This window comes from Stegastes partitus, unplaced genomic scaffold (assembly GCF_000690725.1).
Source record: "Stegastes partitus isolate 25-593 unplaced genomic scaffold, Stegastes_partitus-1.0.2 Scaffold1736, whole genome shotgun sequence".
Taxonomy (NCBI): Eukaryota; Metazoa; Chordata; class Actinopteri; family Pomacentridae; genus Stegastes; species Stegastes partitus.
Window position 1 is genome coordinate 16,024 of NW_007579467.1, and position 21,773 is coordinate 37,796.

The 21,773-nt window shown below is 43.5% G+C and overlaps 1 protein-coding gene across 3 annotated transcripts in view; it reads left to right on the forward strand.

The window, feature by feature from the left end:
• Window positions 1-1,416: 1,416 nt before the first annotated feature.
• gria1a (glutamate receptor, ionotropic, AMPA 1a) overlaps window positions 1,417-21,773 on the forward strand; it is an 84,700-nt gene continuing 64,343 nt past the window's right edge. For 2 of the 3 annotated variants that reach the window (XM_008301945.1, XM_008301946.1), the window contains exons 1-3: window positions 1,417-1,588; window positions 1,761-1,895; window positions 20,770-21,009. In XM_008301945.1, coding sequence (XP_008300167.1) covers window positions 1,501-1,588; window positions 1,761-1,895; window positions 20,770-21,009 — 463 coding nt within the window. In that variant the 5' untranslated portion in view covers window positions 1,417-1,500. The remainder of the gene's footprint in view (window positions 1,589-1,760; window positions 1,896-20,769; window positions 21,010-21,773) is intronic. The other variant, XM_008301947.1, reaches the window with a different exon arrangement.

The following is a 21,773-nucleotide window of genomic DNA, read 5'->3' on the forward strand; positions in this document are numbered from 1 at the left end:
AGCGAACTATAAGCGAAACTTAATGTCTGATTTGCCAAATGAATCCAGTCCTATTGAAAACTGAGCAGCACTGTTGGTTTCTTACATGTTTTTACTGAATATAAACCACAAACTAAAACCATTTGTGTCATGCTGTTGGGTGTGGGAACGATGACCTCGGAAGTTGAGGAAGCAACCTTAACAGTGTCCATTCAACTGTTGTGAAACTTTTGTTTTTGCCATGCCACATATTCTTCATTGGCATTTGGAGTTTGCCGTGTTGTCATAGAGCAGCAGATGTTAAAATGTTCACCTTTTAGGAGCACTTTAAAGACTAATGGCCACGTTTGGTTCATCTGAAAAGTTTCCTTGAGTGATTATATGGTGAAAGATGGTCATTTACATCTGAACTGGATGCCAGTGACTTTGCAGCTTAACACCTGAACTCCTGCCCTCTAGTCGTATTTTGGTTCTCCACACCAACTTAAACACAACTATTTTAATAAAATACCATTTCATTCCCCCTATAAACCATTAAATAATTACATAATTTTAAACTAAGTGGGAAAAAAATGTTGAATAACAGCTCCACAGTATATTTCCTGACCCACAAAACTCCACATTCACGTGCTGCTTATATCCCTGAAATCATTTTGCGCACAGAGGGGATTTTCTTTTTGTAAATGCGCAACAGCAAGTGCAAAAAAACCCAAAACTGATTTATTTCAAAATGACAGGCGACATTACAAATGTGCAGTTCATTCCATGTGGATATTTTTTGCAGTGCAGTGAAATCAAAGGATGGCTATGAGATCCCGTGCGCCTCTTTGGGAACCAGTGCGTGCGCTCTGAGGGTGCACACTGCAAAAAATATCCATCTCCCAGGTCGTTAGTCAAGTAGGCTAATGAGTGTGAAAATGTCAATTTTCCCTCTCGGAGGTGAAATCCTCCTGTAGGATGAGGTGCTGTCACTCGTTTCTTGCACCAATCAGCCTCTCGGAGGAATGTTGGTCATTTGTCGATGTCTTTTCCATTTGGAGTACTGCGCTCTTGTCTGCCTTGTTGCACTGACACTTGTGTAAAGAACCCAAATTTTCTTTTTTAAATAACAAGTGGAGTCATCTCGCCGCATTGCAAAGGGAATTTTTTATTTTTATTTTTAATTTTGGAGAGATGGTGTAATTTCAAATTGTGATTAAGCTTTTTCGGATCCAAGATATTTTTTGCAGTGCGTCTAATGCTGAAGTCATTCTCCGTTTGATACAGCAGCAACCAAGGACAAGAGAGCATCAGCAGAGAGAGAGGGGGGAGAGAAAAAAAAAAAAAAGAAGAGAGAGAAAGGTGCCTCCTCTCTCGCCATTGCGATAATTGTCTCGGCGCTGAATCGATGTCGGTGCAAATGCTGCTCTAACGGGAGGCGATAGGAGCTGGAAAGAGGAAGCGGGGGATTTAACTTCACACACGGACAAAACCTATGCGTGGATTTCGGCTCTTTTTCCCTTCGCCAATGCAAAAGGAAATATGCAGCGAAGCTTCACCATCCTCTACACCAGTTTACTGGGGATGTGCTTGGGTTCAAGCTCAAGTTTTCCAAGTAACATCAATATAGGTGAGAATGGCGCACACCCAGCGGACCTTTTGTCTCCGCGCAAAAAATATATATCTACATCTCTGATTCAACTTTAGATCTTTAGTGTGTCTTTTTGTATTATTTTTTTTTAAACCTCTGTGTTCTGTCTGTGGGTCCAACATTAACTCCTGATTCTTCTGCTGCTCAACAGGAGGATTGTTCCCAACCGAATCGCACGAATATGAGGTTTTTCGGTTCGCCCTGTCTCACCACCAGGACATCCCCAAACTGGTGCCGCAGGTGGATATGGTCAAAATGGGGAATAGCTTCTCCATGACATATGCCTGTGAGTATAATCTGGCTGGAAAACGCGTTGCATTTCTCTGCTATGTGCCTCATTCTGTGTGCCCAACCTGCTCCACTTCCACTCAATCTGTTGATCGACTTTGCAAAGAGCGCTTGAACTCCATAGGGAAGAGGAGGGAGAGGAAGAAAAAACGGTAGTGTAGGCTGAAAAATCGCACATATTATAGGGCCTTGTGCAAAACGCGTGTTGGTAGGTTATCTTATTAACTGTTGCGTGGGACCGCGAAAGGACTTATTTTCCTCTGCATGATTGCTGCATGATTTGCGCTCCGGGGAAGCCACGGGGATTTAAAGCCAACCTCTGCAGCAGCATCAGCAACAGCAGCGGCAGAATAAAAAAAAAAATCCTACAGTCATATAACATCAGGTTTTACAGCTATATGGATTTGGAAAAAAAATAAATAAATAAATAAATAAAACGCCTGATCCCAGTGCGCCTCTTCCTGCTTTTACGCCGAGGTGGAAAACAAAGAGCCAGAGCGCAGACCGGAGCTCTCAGACGATGCGAACAAAGAGGGGAAAAACGACTCTAAATGCATTTCTAATTAGCCACGGATCACAATCCGATTATCTTCTCCTGGCAGAACTATTAAACACTCCCACCCTTAAAAAAAAAAAAAAAAAAAAAAAACCTGAACAAAGACGCGCGCACACATGCAAAAATAATTGTTTCAACTTTCAGGACTTGAGGCTGATCTTTTTCTAATTGTATTAATATGAATGCACAGATAGACCTGAGGGCACGTTCAATTAATTCATGAAAAGGATTTGAAGGTAATGGCACTGGCATGCGAGATTTATAGGCAACAAGGAAGTTTAAAAGTCATGATTGTGAGTCTCTGGTCCAAGCAGTGGGGGTGCCATTCTCCTGTGGGTGATAATGTGTGTCATTATGCCAGCCAAACAATAGCTCCATGTCTGGGCTTCATAAAAGAAATGTCAGCCCAAATTGTTTCTTCTTTGTTAACCCTGCACTTATCCCTCTTTTGTATTCTGACAAGATTTTGTCGCCCTTGAGGCTTTTCAGTCGTGATTTTTTTTTCTTCTTCTTCTTCTCATTCCAACCCTCCACTCCTCTGAATTCGCCCGTGGCTCACTCACACTCACCACGGCGAAGTCGCACACTTCCAGGAGATACCCTTTGACAGCTGAGTCTCTCTCTCTCTCTCTGTCTGTCTGTCTCTCTCTCTGCCAGGTGCCTCAGTGACAGACATTTGATTACTACTTGCAGACATCAGTTGTTGCATTCCCACTTTGAAACCTCCCTGGAATTCTAAAACTGATCTTTATCCATTTCCACTGGTGTGCAGTGACATAAATAAAAGGAGGGGGAGGGATGGAGCTGGGGTGAGGGGGACACAAAACACAATGGCGTGAGTTTTAACGTAATGTGGTTGTAAGCAGTTCTTATGCGATTCAGTTATGAGCTTGGAATCGGATTGGAAATAATGCACTCGTGTAGATTTGTAGACAGCCAGCGTTGGCTGCTGCTGAATGTTGAAGCAGCACTAAAAGGATAGTTACCCTTGTCTGTCTGGATATAGTGCAGATATATTATTTAGCGTAACGCTGCCACTGGTCCAGGAGACAACACGTAGTTCAATCCGGAGATGTCTTCGAAAAATCCCTCGTGAGCTGTGGAAAAATATTCCAAAGTTCCCCGCCGGCACCTCAAACATCACCCACCGAGCCCCCCCAGTCGTTCAGGCCGGAGCGCCAGGCAGAGCTGTGTAATGAAATGTAAACACACCCAAGATGCCCTCATTATTAGAGACTGTCCTCTGCTCAGAAGGGAGTGTGACGCCAATATGAGGGCCAGGCTGCTGGTGCACGTTTTGCAGCGGATCAAACATGGAGCCTAAAGCAGCAGGGAGGCGGATAGTGTTGTTGGTAGCGGGGAGGGTGCATTAATGTCTTTGTCACAGCATGCAGCCAGGGGAGAGACAGCAGCGACACTAGACTGTTTAAGAACAATTTAAATAACTAATGTGCAGCATGGCATACTTTCTGTCAGCTGCTTCTTTTTTTTCTGTCTTTGCACACAGTTAATTAGAATTGCCTCCAAAAGCAATTAAAAGTATAGATTTGCTGCTTTCTAGATGAATATTTAACATTTCCACAAACATCGGAATCAACAGCACAAACATCCTGATCTGAAAGTTTCCAGGAAGCTGCTCGGAGCTGATTGGGGTTCAGATTTTTACGAGAGCTAAACTAGATGTTGTCACTCTCAGCTCTAAAGGATGTACACATTCTCTCTTGGTGTGCTCTTTCTATCCAGGCACAAATTTGACATCTTTTTTTTTTTACATTTATATTTTTTTATCGCATGTCATGCACATCGCCGTCGTCCATGGGTATGATGGTGGGCTGTGGTACAAGCGTGTCACAAAGATTCACAGCGGAGGGGAGATGACAGAAATGAAAATGACGCCTCTTCCTGCTGTGTGTCACTTCTTCTAAAAGAGTATTTGGATGTGGAGGCTATACTGAAGTGTTTTGCAGAGGAAATAAAAAGAGCTCCGGGGCTTGTTTATAATGAGTCAGATTGGAGGGGGGAGAAGAAAAAAACAAAAAAAAAAACACCATACCCCGAGACCCATACTCTGTGTGTGTGTGTCTGCATCTGGATGCCCACATTCTGGCGTGTGTGAAGGATATCTTGAGTGAGTGACAGTTCACCTCTGTAAGTGTGGGAATGTGCCCGGGGCTCTTGGGGTCCACGAGTGTGAAAAGCAGCAGGGTGAATGGGCCCTTGTGCACTGGGATGAATGGAGCTCCGGATGAGGGTGATACTCATCAGCTGGTTCTTATGACTAGCCGCTTCCTCCAGAAGCAAGTCCTCCCACCACACACACACACACACACACACACGTGCACTCACACACACTCGCTGGCACCTGCCTAAAAGAGTTGGAGAACCGGGCCCTGGGTGGCTAGCAGAGGGGGGAGAGGGGAGGTTGGGTGAAGTAGGGCAAAGGTGGAAGAGGAAACAATGAGGCGAGATAAGGACCAAAGGGAAAAACATGGTGGAATTAGCAATCATCACGATGGATTATGGCTCTTTTTCTATACGTGCCTGCGTGTTCAGTGGAAGTGCTTGCTGGACTGGCTTCTTTTACATGTTTCCAGTGGTTAAAAATAACTGCCAGGGATTGCTGTGTGTACGTGGAGAATATTAGTCACTGTTCCCCCTCAGTTAGATCACATTACCATAATCTGCTATTGACTTGGTTTATAATACGGGCGTCACTTCATGTCAAAGCCCCTGCAGGCTCATGCCTATATGATCTACTTTTCTCTTTGATATCCTACATGTGGTGAGGTTTTAGGCTAAGCTTTGGCTATTTTTGGTGCTTTAAAAAAAAAAAAAAAAACCCGTCTCCAGCGTACTGCTCCTAGCAACATAATGTAACATTTCAGGATGTGGAATTTATAAAATTAGACGTGCCTTTAGCTCTGCGCGTCACTAACTCGCATTTGATTTTGTGTCCAGTTCAGCCATCCTGATGATAAACCTTTCATTAAGACTAATTAGTGTTCATGGAAAAGGCGATTTGTGATGCCACCGCAACGTAGGCAGCAGTATTTCCCCGGGTCTCGGAGGGTCAGTTAAAGAGGACTGCAGGAGGATCTATGAGGCAGCGATGATCAATGAAGTGAGCGCTTCACGGAGGCCTGCCCGGCCCGATCAATAGAGCACAGATGCGGGTGGGGGTAGGGTATGCCTTCCCTCTGGGCATGCCTGGAGGACAGATATGAATTACTGTCGGGTGATGGGATGTATAGGTCTATGTCAAAGAAAGAGTGTACAGGTAGAGGTCAAGTCCAGGGGTGGTCGAACGTCGGTGGTAAATCAGCTGCTGCAGTGTTGTGAAATGGACTCACATCGGTGACGTTCGCTGTCAATAACGTGGAGAACAACTGTAGTTCTAACTTACGTTGTGCTGCCTGTGTTTACTGGTCATATAGCTGCACTCACGTTTGCCCTTGGAGCATACGGTCACCTGCAATGCAATAGGATGAGACGTCACAGGTGGGCTGTAGGTGAACAGGAAAGACTGAGCAGAGGGATGCTGTTGTTTGCAGTCTGTATGAATGCATGTATTTTTATGACAATGTAATACAATTGCAATTTGATTTGCAATATATATGTTTTTATAGGGCTGCTTCAGTTCAGCATTCACGACATAATAGATTTTAGACACGTGGTGGAGCATTACCAAATGAGATACCATCAAAGGCATGACAAGTAGAACGACACATATTTGTAAAGCCATTGACTCAACAAACACAGGGTCGGACGTGCTGCACATCCTGAAATGCAACCTATGCTAAATACACATTGGAATTTCAATTTAAAATCCAGTAACCACTTCTCCAAAAAGAAACAATAGATCAGAAAGCTGGGTTTTTGAAGTGGCACCACGTCACACATGAGGTCATCACTAACAGGGCGTTCAGTGGAGGTGACTCAGGAGAAGCGTGTCAGGCAGGTTAAAAATAGAAGTTAACTCATTGTGTTTGAAAGAGAAAATTGAGGAAAATGTCAAATTTAACCTTGCTTACTTGAAATGGAAGAGCTCTTAGGTATGCAGCTTTGGCCTTTTTAGCAAAATATAGTATTTTAGATCAATAGCTCCCAACCTTTTTGACTTGTGACCCTGTAAAGCAAAAAAAATGTCTATTTCTGGCCCATCATTGCTGCTTTGTAGTGTTGCTGGGTTAACAGCAGGTCCACCAAAGAGGGATAGCTTTTTACTATGTTATTCAAATTATTTTAGGGATCCTCTTTTGGCAGGAAAATCATCTTGTGACCTCTCAAAATTGATCAGCCCCTTGAGGACCCTCACGCTCAGAAGCACTGTTATACATGACCTTATTCTGGCTTTTTAAAAAGCCCATTCAGACTTCACTGTAGCAGTAGCTTAGTGAGTTAAGAAGAATGCCAAAGCAAAAATGGTGGACAAAACTCATATCGTGCCAAACAGGAACTCTATCGTTAACTCGAGAAAACAGTTGCCTTCATGTTGTGTTTTCCCATATGTGCGTCTACTGCAGCACTCACCTGGGTCAAGTTCTCCCCCCATCAGCGTGTAGTATCATGGTCTGACTACCAAACACAAATGTGTTCGAGCATGTGAGACTGCTTTGTGAAATTTTGTGGTCACACACTTGCGCACAGACACAATAGCTAACAAGAGACAGAGCTTGAGCAGATGCATTTAATGTATTATTCAATGCAGCACATCCAAAGCTATCACTCCATGGAGTTATAAGCATAAATATGTAATAATAACCCGGCAGAAAAAAGAGAATTCAAATGACTCTGTTAAGCACTGTAATGCTCAAAAAAATACTTTCTATAGGATCTGCCTGGAGAAAGTGGAGAAAAAAATAACAGAAACGTCTGTCTCCGGGAGACCTTTTATTTCCGTGTTTCCTTCAATGCGCCCTTTTTTTTTTTTTGCTGCTCTCTTTTTCCACCTCCCGGGGAAAAAAACAACACCCCAGAACGGAGCGTCTCAGTTGGGGTGAAAGCACTAAGTGGAAGGAGGGTGGGGGGTGTGCGCGGTGTGCGGTGGGGGTTAAGCTGCAGTTTCAGGCCCGGTGGCTGGTTGTCAGTGAGGCTCTGGGGTGTTGTCTTTTATTGTGTAGCCACCGTGTCAGTCATTGAGGTACAGCCGCGGTGACTGACTTCCACGACGCGTGCATGTTCAGAGGGATTACCGAGCGTTCAATATGTTATTGTGAAAGGCGGACGAGTAGCAGATCGCCGCTCCCTCCTGACTGTTTGGGACAGTTATTTGTTGAAGGGGGGAAGAAACAAAGAAAATGGGGAGGAAAAAAAAAACAAAACTGACGGTAGTTCTCTTGGGCAAGAGTCTGGCAGGTGCTGGTTTGATGAATGAGAAGGCTTGGACTGTTTTTTTGTTTTTTTTTTGCTGCTCCACAGTGCCAGGGAAAGGGAATGGCCCATAGCAATCAATGTAGATCAGCCGAAACTTCTCCCCAAGCAGCAGAGTGATAGAGTGTGGAGCAGAAGGGTGGATGGAGGTTGTTTCTGTGTGTTTGTGTTGCTTTGTAGAAAGAAAAAAGAGGGAATGTGCACATGGGGCAGGAGAGAAATTGTGAGGAAAGCGAGTATAAGCAACCTGTCATTTAATCTCCTCGCCCTCATATGACCATTTTCTAAGAACCACTCACCACATCAAAGTAACCTCAATGGCCGTCCAGTGCTTTGAGGTTTTGGGAAATCTGCTGTGAGGAGAATAAACCCGTCTTCATCGTAGCTCATAAACACAGACACGTTACTGATACCTGCGTCCACTCCTTCCCTGTTTGTTCTCCCCTCCGTCTTTCTCTGAGCCGGCTCCGAATCCTCCTCTGTATTCATGCGAGCTCACCAAGAATTTTAAAACAAATCTGTCGTCTCTGGAGGTAGCGGCAGCTGGGATGTAGAGGTCTGAGCCGAGACGTGTGGGGCTGGCAATTAGAAAACAATGTGTTCGGAGATGAGGACCAGGATTTGTGCGGCGGGGTGGAGGGAAGCGCGCCTGGTGATGGCAGCTGTCATGTTTTCGCAGCAAAGACAGAAGCGGAGTCCCTCTTTTGTCATACAGCAGATCTCAGGAGCTTCGGTGTACTTTAATGAGGAACAAAGCCTACGAGCATATTAAACAGTGTGACATAGTGCAACTGCTCTTATGGTGACAAGGCTGCTGTTGTCGTCGGCACGGTCGCGCAGATGCTCACGGTGCTAAATGACTGACGCCGACCTGCAACAGTTGCTGAAAGTTGGAGAACACACAGAACCAAACAGAATGCACATTTCAGGATTGTGTGTGCACAACGAGACACTGTTTGCAATTACACAATACAAATGTGTTTACTCCCTCCTGTCAGTAGGTGAATTATATTCTGTGGCTACAGTGTGATGCATCAATGAGCAGGACAGCTGTTGATCCTGAATTTGGCTTGGCATATCATGAACTAAAATTAGGCATCAGTCGAGGTCTTTTTTTGAAACTGACTTCTAGTAACCAAAAATACAGAGAACTGAAATTGATGCAGATTTGCAGGAAAAAAGTAAATCTCACTGTAAAAGTTTAGAATAACTCATACTCCAGTGCAGAAGTTCATTGACATTTGTTTATGTTTACATGTTTTTTGGTTAAAAAAGAACTTTTCAACATATTTGATTGTTGATAGGCTATTATTCGGGATGTGTGACCAATCAGATGCGATGCTCCAGACCACAGAGGGGTAACTACAGGTCGTGAGGCTGTTATAGCTCACATTTTTTCATTGATTTATTCATTGGGAATCAATTAAAAAAAGAAAGATAATGAAAGGAAAAGTGCAGAATATTGAATCAGATGATTGATAGCTTAGGCTCCAGCCCCCCCACGGCCCTAGTGAGGATTAAGCAGTGTATAGATAATGGATGGATGGATGGATGATTGATAGCTGGTCAATCCTAAAAATCGATATTATTTAATGGATAATATCAATATAACTGATCCGTCACCTACTCTAGTCGGTCCTGAATGTCTCAGTCCTGCAGAGGACTTTTTGTTCATCTGTAATCTCACAACATAAAGCAGTTGCTGACATTTATGATATGCTACGTTAGCATTACCACAGTAGATAGTAGGGATGTCAGGGCAGTGAAAATTACAAATACCTATACTACAGAGATTCCAAATTCATAGATTCATGATGTCAAAAGTAAGAAAATAACTGCTGCAGAGACACACAACTTTATTTTTGACAGGCTGAATGATATTGATGGTAGCCTGCTAATGTTGTGTGCAGCATCCAGCTCACATTAGCCCAACCAAGCTAACATCAGCCTTTGTGAATGTTGTGTGTGAAGATGAAGCTTTTTCACACAGTAAAATGTATTAAAACTTGTTATTATTAGAAATTTAACAACCAAACCAAACAGCTCTGGACATGTTGTTTTGTTTTATTTTCCGCACCAGCGCTTAGCCCCACCATCCTACGTGTGTTCTAGTATCTCCACTACGTCTAGCGCCTACCTCACTACTAGAGCCACATTGTAATGCAGAAAAGGATATAGATATAAAAATTGTTTCATCACAGAGTTTGTCCAGCAGAGTGTATGTCGACCCCATTGTTGCCATGGTGATGGCGGTGCGCATAGATGCAGCGGCCACTTCAGGAGACAACGAAAGTGAACACTTTGAGTGTCTTGTCTATCCCAGACGGTAATTCCACAAAACTTGTTGGGAGACTTTGCTGGGCGTCAGGAAAGTGAACGGTGATGGAATTGCGGCGACTGGTTGTGATTTGGACAAACGACACCAACACAGAGTCTGATCGGGGACTACGCCGAGAGAGAAGGAAGCACAAACGGTACGGACGTTAGCAAAGGAGGAGGAAGAGAGCCGGGATTCATGCTAAAGGCTAACCTCTCCGGACCAGCAGGACCGTCCTCCTGCTCCCCAATGTCCGCTCCCTCCACAACAAGCTGGACAAGCTACGGTTGCTGAGAAAAACCCACAGAGAGTGGAAAGACTGCTGTGTGTTTGCTTTAACAGAAACATGGCTCCATGACAGCATCCCAGACGTACAGCTGGAGGGGATGCAGACAGACAGACAGCTAACTCTGGGCAGCATCTGTGGCTTCACCATCGTCACACCATCATGTGTGTCTTTGTGTCCCTGAAGACCTACCGGGACCTGAAGAGGTTCACCATGTCCAAGGAATGGAGGCGTGCATGGACGCAGCGGCACCTTCAGGATACATTTAGTGTCTTATCCCAGATGTGCATTCTGCAAAACTTACTGGTTGAATAATCCTGAAGAAACGCTCTCTCATCTTGCCTGTACTACTGAGTGTGGACAGCAAAATGACAATAAACTTGATTTGATTTGACTGTTTAATCTCATCACAGTCTGTAGCACCTGCAGCAGAGCACGTATCACACTTGAGGAGATGGTGGTACAGAGTCAAACAGTGTCCTCACAGTAAATTTCTAACTAGGTTGTGAAATGTACTGCATTTTACCATGTTAATATAAATGAATAGAGAAAATTGGTATTGTTTGGGCTCTGTTGTGTACTTTTAGTACCCCAGAAAAATCACATTTTAAGGATTTTGGTGCGGATTTGGTACCCAAGTCTTAGTTCTTGTGACATCCCTTGTACATTTTAAAATACTCAAAAATGCTTATATTTGCAGGTTGCGGTGCAGTATCATCCTTTGTTCTTCATTCCTTACACTTAGATTCTGAAAGGCTAAAAAAAAAAAAATAGACCCTGAACTCTTGAGTTGCATAAGTTCTGTCTGGTCCTTTTTTGAATATGAATGATTTTATAACTCACCTATAATTTTCATATTAGTAGTGAGATGGAAAAGCAGATAACACCAGCATGCAGGATTTAATCTATGCATTTTTTTTGAAGAAACTACTGCAGATTTGCTCTCGTATCCGTCAGTCGTAGCTAATTTCTTGATGAGTGACAGAAAATTCACTGATTGTAATAATGCATTATTCATTTTTCAAGCCAAAGTGCCAAATGTTTGCTGAGTTCGGCTTCTGAAACGAGTGCATTTCTGCTTTTTCATTATTTTAAACAGACCCTCTTGGGGTTTTTTGGACCGGCGGTTGAACAAAAACAAGGTATTGAAGGAGATCACCTCGAGGTCACGGGACATTTGTTCGACTTTTTGGAATAACTGAATAATCACAAAAAAAAAGTAATTATCAGTCACAATAGCTCCTTTTTTGCAGCTTTAGTTAAATTTAAGAAAACGAATGCGGCATTTCTGGCAGCGCTCACGGATTCTGTTCAGGTCTGCAGCTCCCTGTAGCTCGGCTGGAATTTGCCAAAGACTTGTTGTTAATTTATACAGAGGTTCCTGTTAAATTAGCATGCGAGTTGTGTGTTTGGCTCTTCTTGCTCCGAATATCCACCTCCATCACTTGCTCTGTCAGAAAAAATGAAAGTGTGTGTGAGCGGGACCGTCCCTCTGCACCTGTCGACACCGATACGCAGATGGGGAGATAATTGCGAAGGGATGATTGTTAAGGAGATAATTGGAGTTTCCATACCCCCTGACAGGAGTTGGTCTGGGCCGCGTTTCTGACCCGTTGCCCAGGTAAGCATTTATTCAGCAGGCGGCGAAGGGCTCCGCCGCAAACCAGATTGGAAACACGGCGCGAAACAGTAAGGAGGAGAGGCGACGGCCTAGTGTGAGAGGGTTAGAGAGTGCGACACAAGAAGGGAGAGAGAGATGTTGGGAGCTGAGGGGAGTGCTCTCACACCCTCGATTACCCATTTAATGAGGCGATGCGGTGCCATTGTTTTATTACTTAGAGGAAATAGGAGTGATCTAGATTTCGCTGTGTGGTCCCTGTGTTTCCCACTGCTAGGCTGGCATCTGTTCCCTTTGTTCGCAGCGTTCTCCCTATCATCTCCTCTCACAGGCACTAATCATTCTGTTTTTTCACCTTCTGTCTGCCGTCACTTACATTTCCAAGACTCTTGCTTTTTTGGCTCATCCTTATTAACCTTCCATTACTCTCCCCTCCCCACCCCCCCCACACACACACTTTTCAGCTAATGTAGTCTCTCATGAGTATCTGATGCTCCCCGACTTACAGTCTAAGAGCTGCTTGATTGGTCAGTTGCTCAGATCACTGTTATTCCCCAGCGGGTGAAGCTTAAGAGTTCATGTCTGCCTTCATTTTCTTCATTTTTTTTTTCTATCACTGCCTCTCCTATTACTTTTTCTCCTCTGTCTTCTTGTCCCCCGTTTCCTATTTTTTTATTTTTTTATTTTTGCTACATGCACTGGAAACAACAGTGACATAAACACTGTTTTATTGCTTTTGCACAGGCAGTAAATCTCACTTGAGCTTGAAGAGCTAAAGCTGTTTATACCAGGGAACAGCGAGCGCACCTCTCTGGAGCACAACTCTCCATGGGGCATATGGGTACTCTAGAGAGATGGGAAGGCAGTGAGGCAAAACCAGGCCCCCCCCCTTTCCTAAAAAACCCCCTAAAACCTGCCTCGGTATCCTGCTAGAATATGCATGGATGAAATAAGCTCTTTCCACTACACTGATACATTATATCCCTGGACGCATAGGTTGGCATGACTCTCAGGAACAGATTTAAAGTCTTTTGCAGGAGATCCCACCGAAACCTGCTCCCTCAGTTAAAAACCCTCCCACTCAGTCATGTCTGGAGACTTCCATGCAGATCCTGGTTGGTAGCTGCGTTTCGGTCCCCTGGGTCCCTGTCCTCTGCACAGAAGGAGATTGATTGCGCTGTGTGAGTCATGCTGTGTTGGAGGGCCACCCCCACCCATCACCTGAGGGATTTTTCACAAGCACAAGCTGTGTGAGACGCTCTCTTGTCGAAACCAGCGAGACTTTTTTTTTTTCCAGATGGGTGTTGAGGTGGGCGTACGGAGCGCGTGCACCCTCGTACACGGCGTGCGCAAATCGCTTATTGACTTCTTTTATTCGGCCTTTCATTAACATAGCTGATTAGCTCTCTAGAAGATGGATGGGACCGGAGGGACCACAACATGCTCTCAGTTTTTATTACACGCATTATCTGGCAGTTATTAGCCATGGGTGGCTGAGTGGACGATAACTGTGTGCGTCTTCCAGTGGCTGGTGTCAGATGTGTTTATTTCCTTTCAAAGTGCTCTGTGGTTGATTGAGTGACCCTTCACCCTTGGGGAGATGGTGTATATTACTGCTTGATGTGACAGCAATCTCTGCGCGTCTGTCATCTCTCTCTTCTTTCAAAAGGGATACCTTAGACTAAACACATACAGCAGCATTCATTGTGGTTCAGTCATGACCAGCTGACACTGTACAAAAAAAACATGTATTATAAAACTTAAAGGATTTTTCCATGAGAAAAATATAGTTTCTGCCGGTTGTAGTGTATTTTCAGTTTTTTTGTTTGATGTTTTTATTAAATGCAGGATGTATTCATGTACAGTAAAGCAATGTATAAACACAGTAGAATAATGACACCAGGAATTTTAGTTGGGTTTTATTCCTATAAATGATCTTAAAACAACGTCAAAATGCTGTTGTACAATTAGTAATTCAGTTTCACAAGACAAGAATCTTCTGTTAATTGTATTTAAAGTGTATTTATAAGTGATTATTTCTAATCCTACACATTTGTCTTGTTACAGATTTTCAAAAGAATGAATTTAGAATGACTGAATATAACTGAGCCTTGTTTGAAAAACACTTGAAAGACAGTTTTCTCAGATTTTACAGTGCGTTCCTTGTACTGTGTGCGTCACACGGCTACAAGGATGTTGGTTTTTTTATACCTCAGACTTCGTATCTGCGTATTAATACTGCTCAGAATCCATTCATCTCTACAGAAGTCCCTGTCATGGTGGCCTGTTGCGAGCTAAACCTCGACTCCTGGCCAGATAAGCACCGAAAACCATCCCACCAATCCATAACAATCAAAATTCTATTCAAATTCTGAAATAACAGTGACAAAACTGCTCATGTACCAACACAGAACCGATTCTTTGGATCAGCACAGTATCAAATACACCAAACGATCTCCCACAGTGAACAACCTGTAACATTCTTCATCTCTTCATAGTGATTTTCATATTCTAATGATCCCCATGCCTGATATACATGATGAAATCACTTGCTTACTGTATTCACCGTATGTCTAGCTGCTGCAGTAATTATCACTGTTTTCAGTAATGAAATTGTTATGACTTTATTACAGAACCAGCATTAGAAAGATGTCAGTAAATGACTTGCAACAAAGGTCCTGTGGTGCTTTAGACTCATACATGCAGCAGCTAATGTGATCATCTATGCAGATTGTGCTGCAACATTTGTGACAAAAACCCATAACATGTCACATTACAGGTCACTTCTGTGCAATATAATAAATCAAAAAGCATAATATTCTACAACATGGTGCTCTGAAGTCGGTGGGTGAAGTGAGTAACACTGTAGGAACGGCAAGAAGACATGAAACACTCGCTTAAAGTTGATGAAGTTGATTTATCCGTTCACAGGTCAATAGAAAGGTAATGAACAAGAATCTCGATAGATCTCGCAGATCTGTACGTCCTCTGTGAGGTTGTGCTCAGTTCAAGAGTTCATATCACGCTGCGTGGGTTGTTTCCTTTTATTAGTGTCGCATTTTTTTGTGCATTTTAAGATCTGAACGTGTTCAAGACCAAAGATATTCTCTCCCACAGACAGCTCCTTACCTGCCCGTAACACCTTATTTGAAGTCCAGGCTTTTCTTCTGTTACTTAAGTATGTCACCATGTAACACATCTGCCTAGCAGCTCGTCTGGCAAAGCCTCAAACAGAGAATGAGCAGCTACCTCGCAGGCTGTCATTATTTCCTCACTGGAGCCAATTCTGCCAGGGCTTCGTCTTTCTGCTTCTGCTCACATATCCGGGGTTACGGTACACGATATCCGACTTTACCTCACGTTCACCAGCTGCCAGTCAGAGCAGGCTTTTAATAAGTCTGTGTAGTGTTTTGTTGCTTCTTTTTTTTTTTAAACATATTAGCCTCCAAAATTTAAATTCTAAGCATGTAAATGTACAAAACATGAGTCGCTCAAATGCTAAATGGCTGTGATATTTGTTGTTTTCACCGTCTGAATGTTCTTATTGTCTGATGGGAAAGGCTTTCATTGTGCAGGTATGTGGTCAAAATAAGTAAAAAATGTTAACCTGCTGCTGGCACTATGGGAAAAATAAGAAGATCACTCAAATCTGTAGCTTGCCGCTAGCATGGCTAAAGAACAAAAGAAGATTATGTGGTTTTTCCTTTTCAGTCGGTTGGAGAAAAAAACAAAGAATCCTTTTGAAGTTGTCACATTGGGTAAATAGCGACAGGTATTTTTTTAAATTGACTAAATGATCCATTATATAATGTAAAAAGAACAACTGAAAATACATGTTAGTCGCACTCCTTTGATAACGTATCCTTGGTTTTCCACGCTGGGTCCTGTTTTTTAACCAGCATTGACTGAAAAAGAAATCAGATTTGACCTCCTCTGGCATTAGTGCGGAAGCTGTGGCCTTGTGGCGTAGAGGTGACATTGGATGGACGTTACGAACCCGGGCGTAGTTGTAGGATTGAGGCTCGCTGTATGAAGGCGGCGTGTGACAGCGGGACTCAATCTAGCAGGGTTAATGCTGAGGTGGAGGATAACTGGGCTGGATTTGGCAGCTCACTGTTAACAGTCTTTGCCCGGCGATGCCCAGAGGAAAATGATTTTATACCGTCGGGAAAACAGATTTCTTTAGTTTGACAACAAATAACACACAGAGTAGAAAATTGTACATGATGGATCCGTGGATAAGATGAGCGACTTAATCGGGTGTCCTATTTGGCGGAGTCACCTGGCGTGTCAGTCCTCGGTAGTGGGCCCCCTATCAAAAAACCAGATCTTTATGGATGACTGAACAAGAGCCCTCCAATCAGTACGCTCCCTCCAGCTGAACCCGGCTTCCTGCTGCGGTGAAACTCCCTCTGTACCGCTGACCTTAATGTAGCGCAGTATAATAGCATGCAAGTCCCAGGGGAGGTGAATAGTAGAAACCTCGTATTCCTTGTGCGTGTGGGTGTTTGTGGAGGCCCCCTATTGTAGAGAATGTCACAAGAAAGTGTGGTTTGCATGCGGTCAAAGTGAATTCATGAGCGCATGTGTTATTGAATCTGCATTAGGGACCACGCTTGAAAAGACTTTTCTTATTATTGATTCCTGCAAACCCGCTTGTGTGAAACCCCCTAAAAGTACACTTGTGAGTGCTTTCGGTACAATTCAATTCAACTGCATTGATTTTTTTTTTTTTGGACATGTCAAGCAAAGCCGAGTTATTGAAAAAAGAATCACATACGCGCACTCAGAGGAGCGGCTCTGCAGTCGTCTGCTCAGGTTAGCGAGGCAAAAATAAGCACGCACAAGGGCACCTTGACACCTTTTGACTTAAATGTCCGTTCGCCAACACATCTGACCTGCATTTAAATAAATATAAAACGAACTTAGATATCTAAAGGTTCCTTTTGCCGAACATAAGTTCATAAAATGTTTTGTTTGATTCCGGAATCTGTCAAATATTAAGGTTGTTTTCACTCATCAAACTTAAAAAATGCTGTTTGATGCTTTAAAAAGGCTGTTCAATGTGATATTTTATTTATCCGTCGAGTCGAACTCAAATTTCAAACTTAAACATTTATGCAGCGGTATGAAGAATGCAGCGCTCCCTCTAAGTAGCCCTCCCTTCATCCACGGCTTCAGACGCAGGAGCGACTGTCACAAACATGCCCTCTTTGTGCAGCCGGCACAGACACGTCTGTCGTTTGATATTTGTCTCATGCTAAGCAGAGGAACAGCTGCAGGGCACAGGAAACGGAGAACAGGGAAGACGTGAGTTGCGTGAGTTGCTTCTGACAGCTCCTCCTGTTGTGTGAGTATCAGTCCCTTTAGGATTGGAGCTTTTTCTCTCTTTTTTTTTCCCCGCGGCCCAAAACTCTTTGGCCACAACAAATGCAGATCAACTTGTTCGTTCAGAGCGAAAGTTTAGAAAGGGTGAGAAGTTCAATTCAGGTTTCAGGGAAGTTTCCTGCATTTGTGTGTCGAAGAATTTTGTTGCTAACTCGTGGGTTTTTAAAGGAATGCTGTCTTTATAAAATCGCCCGAGTGGCGCCATTCACCAGAGCTAGACGCTGCAAAAACAGTGGCAATCATCTGGTTTTCAATTCTCCAACAGTCCTTAAACTATTCATCCCTGATGCATCATTCATTCAGGAAACTTAACCAAATCTAAGGCTGAGAACGATCCTTGTTTATCAAAATCCACTTCATTGTACAAAAAAAAAACTTGCGCTAACCAGATTCAGTCAAAACCAAAAGAAAAGAAAATTCTCTGTAGCACAACTGAGAAGCCATGACTGACTCAGCAATAAAATAGTCATGTGAGACTTCTCTGCTGAACTGCAGGCTGTGCTTACAGAAAGCATGGATGCAAATTAAAAGTGTAGCTAGTACCATATCTACAGTATGTGGAGGCAGCATTCTTTTTCCAGTATTAGTAAATTTGCAGGCATATTGATTCCATTTTTCCCCCTCCATTTTTGCAAAATAAATAAACAAATCTTTCATTTTTTATGATTTATGGCATTATAACTGTGCATACTGCACATAAGACATTATTTAGCTGTCTCCACTTCTAGCCATGGTTCTGCTGTTTCCAATAAAGGTGCAGCACTTTATGTTGCAGTGAAAAATGAGCCCACAGTGACTAACAATGTACAAACAATGCCCAGAAACTGTTTGGAGTAAAGAGGGTTAAACTGTAGGTACGGATAGCGACACCAGCGTCCCAGCTAAAGATGTTGGAACTGTAGTTATTTGTTTACAGCCAAATAAAAAATGAGCTTTAAAATGAGAAACACAGCTTTGCCTCCATTTCATAGTCCCCTGGTCATCCATTACAATCATGGACCGTACTTCTTGGAAGTGATCCCTGACTAGTTTTGAGTGTAAATAAAAACGCGGTGCGGCGGAACTGTGCTGCAAATCTTCCATTATTTCGGAAATTATCTGAGGATTTTGCAAAGCCAAGTCAGTTTTGCAAATTTGCTAATTCCTTGAGGGGAAACCTAATTATGACAAAATGTCCAAACACTCACAATTCCCACTCCATCTTCCAAAAGTCCTTTAGCAGCTCTGAGCCACTGTAATCCCTGCCAGAGAAACAGACTGTTGCCGGGGCAACCTCAGTCATGCCGCCATGGCAGCTGTAACTGTGGTGAGGAGATATGGAGTGCCAGGGTGGACAGGTGTTGCTGGGGTCTTCAAGATCACTTCAGGTCTCTCAGCCCTGCCTCCAATGTCATTACACATGTGGAGCAACACTAACAAGCTGCTCGCGCGCAAACACTCTCAATATGCTGCTGCTCCGTACCGCAATCTGAACCGAGACCGCTGAGTCGCACTGATGTTCCGTGTCACGCTCGTGTCCGGTCAGTCGAGCACATGGTCGCCATGCTCAGAGCGCGGGGAGGGGGGGTCCGCGAACACATGGCCGCGTGTTTTTATATTTTATTTTTCTTCGTGTCAAACACAGGCTACCGTTAGGTATGATGAAATGAGTCATATTCAGCGAAACATGGTAACCTGCTGCAGGCCAGAGTAATGGGACGCTGCACAAAAAGTCAAACAAGCTCTCATTACCTCTTTATCCAGGCCGAACATGGAGGACACCAACTGAAATTGGCCCTAGAAAATTGTAAGTGTGAGGAGGGGGGGGATGTATAATGTGTGCTAGTGGAAAGCAGTATCTGAGAGAGTGTCCATTTACTTGTGAGAGCGTGTGCAGACCATGAAGGAAAGATACTTCTATTACTGAGTCAGTGTGGTGAGGCGCAAAATGTCTATTTCAGGGCTTGCTTTAAGTAGGGTGAGTCACCAGGCTTTTGGAGCACTAGAGGCTGCATATGCATGTGTGTGTGTGTGTGCATGTATTTTTATGTGATGCCGCTGATTTTTCTCACTCTCCCTCTATCTCCGTCACACACACGTGCCTGCCCAGAGGGTGCAGGTCTGTGACAGGTTAGGCGTTTTGGGTATGGGCCATCCTCTCACTGTCTCTCCCTCAGCTCCCTAGCAGCAAGCTGGCCCTCGTGCGAGGACAGGCAGCGACTTCAATCTGTTTGGTAAATACTAAGATAACTACGGCCCACCCATCGCCACGCGGGCAGAAAATAGCCCAGTCCAGACCTGCGACTGCGAAGATAGCCGAGCGCACGGAAGAGGATGCACCTTCCAAACGGAGATGAGCATAAATTTGCTATTTTAAGATATTACAGGGAGTGACATATAGACAATGAGAGAAAGAAAAATGGTGAGACCGAGGGAGAAAAAGCAAATGAGAGATGGAAACGACCTCCCGCTGCCAGTAAAATGTCAATGGAACCCTAGGGATGCATTGATTAACCTCTCTACTCCTAATCTGCCTTCACCTCCTCCACCGAAGGCAAAACAGACCAGCGCCGTACAGATGGACCGGCAGGGCAAGTTTGCATAAACATGCTCCAGAGCCATAGTTGAGTTTTTTTTAATTGGAATTCCTCACAAAGTCTCATTTTAAAATCACAAATGTTGTATATTTGTGTATTTAAGATGATGGATGACAATAATAAAAAACAACAAAATACACAAATTAATTTAATTGGTTTCAGTTTAGTTAAAATTCCTTTTATTTTGATTTGATTCCATTTAATTCAACTAAACTAATGACTTTTTCCATTATTGACTCGTCTGACATTTATTTTCTCGATTTTTCTGAACGCTGGTAATGAAAGACTGGGAGAGCAGCTGGCTTGATTGATTATTGGACAAATCATTTAAACTCTAATTATATACAGTTGACTCTTTTTGCTGGAGGAAATCTGTCATTTGACGCAGGCTTTACGTAGAAAGCAGGTTTCGTGTCCTAACAATAGACGAGACAGTGCAGATAATTGTGTTTCTATTGAATACTGTGCAGTGTGTAAATTGGTTCAGAAAAGTTGTGCAGGTTCTACAGTAAAGTTTAAAAGTCCCAGTGTTGAAAAATCCTACAGCCCCTGCTGTTTCTCCTACAAAAATATGATGCACAGCTGAGAAGCAATAAGTGCCTGGCAGATGGAAACACTGTATGCATTCTGCACTATGGATTGCTTTCACATCTGCCACATCTGCCCGCGCCTTCACGCTCAATGCAGGTGGAAAGTTCCGAAACTAACACCTCATATATTCACTCTCTTTTTTTTTTTTCTTCCTGTTTTGTCCTTCGCAGTTTGCTCCCAGTTCTCCAAAGGTGTGTACGCCATCATCGGTCTGTATGACAGGAAGACGGTCAACATGCTCATGTCCTTCTGCGGGGCGTTGCACGTGTGCTTTGTCACGCCGTCCTTCCCCATCGAGACGGCCAACCAGTTCGTCATCCAGCTGAGGCCCGAGCTCCAGGACGCTCTGGTGGGAGTCATCGAACACTACGGATGGGCCAAGTTCGTCTACATGTACAGTTCCGACTCAGGTAGGAAATGAGTTTGACATCTTTAAGCTTTTGTTACGTCGTTAGAAAAAGGATTTGACTGTGAAGTGAACGACTGTACGTGCAAGTTCTTATCCAAAACATGAGCTACGATGGTGTCCTCAAAAACATGATCACGGTCCTTCGTCTTTGAATGCCAACGTCTCACCATGGGAATTCTTTCATGAAAAAGCAGTGAAGACAGAGCCAGTACCAGTCACTAAACCAACTAATATTTGTCGTCGTCACATTGCCATGGCGACAGCAGTGGGGTCAGTCACAGCCATTGTGCAGCAATGAGCAGTCATCAGAGCATTTATTTTAGACTACCGTCTTTGTACAGGCTGGGAACACAGAAAAAGAAACATTGACCCGCAGTGACTAGCAGATAAATCATACAATGGAAAGAAAAAAGATTAAGCTTTTCATTGAGCAGTTCTCAGCAGTAACCCACGTTGCTGCAGCTCTTTTGTTGCTTGGAAAAGAAAAAAAAAAGAAAAAAAAAAGTGCTGTAACGTTCAATTTAAAGATTTTAATGAGATTCCCGCAGAGGTTGACAAAAAATAAAGTAGCGCACCTGTCAGCCTCCTGCTTTCTCCTCTTCCTCTTCTCTATGGCCAAATAGCTATACCTCTCCCATAATGCCATGCCATCTGTCCCAGATGTTGTGCGTTTTGGAGCGTGACCACGATGGGTGTAATTTGTGCGTGTGGCTAAAAGCATGCGCGCTTTGTATAAATGTCAGCTTCTTTGCAGATGCAAATGTG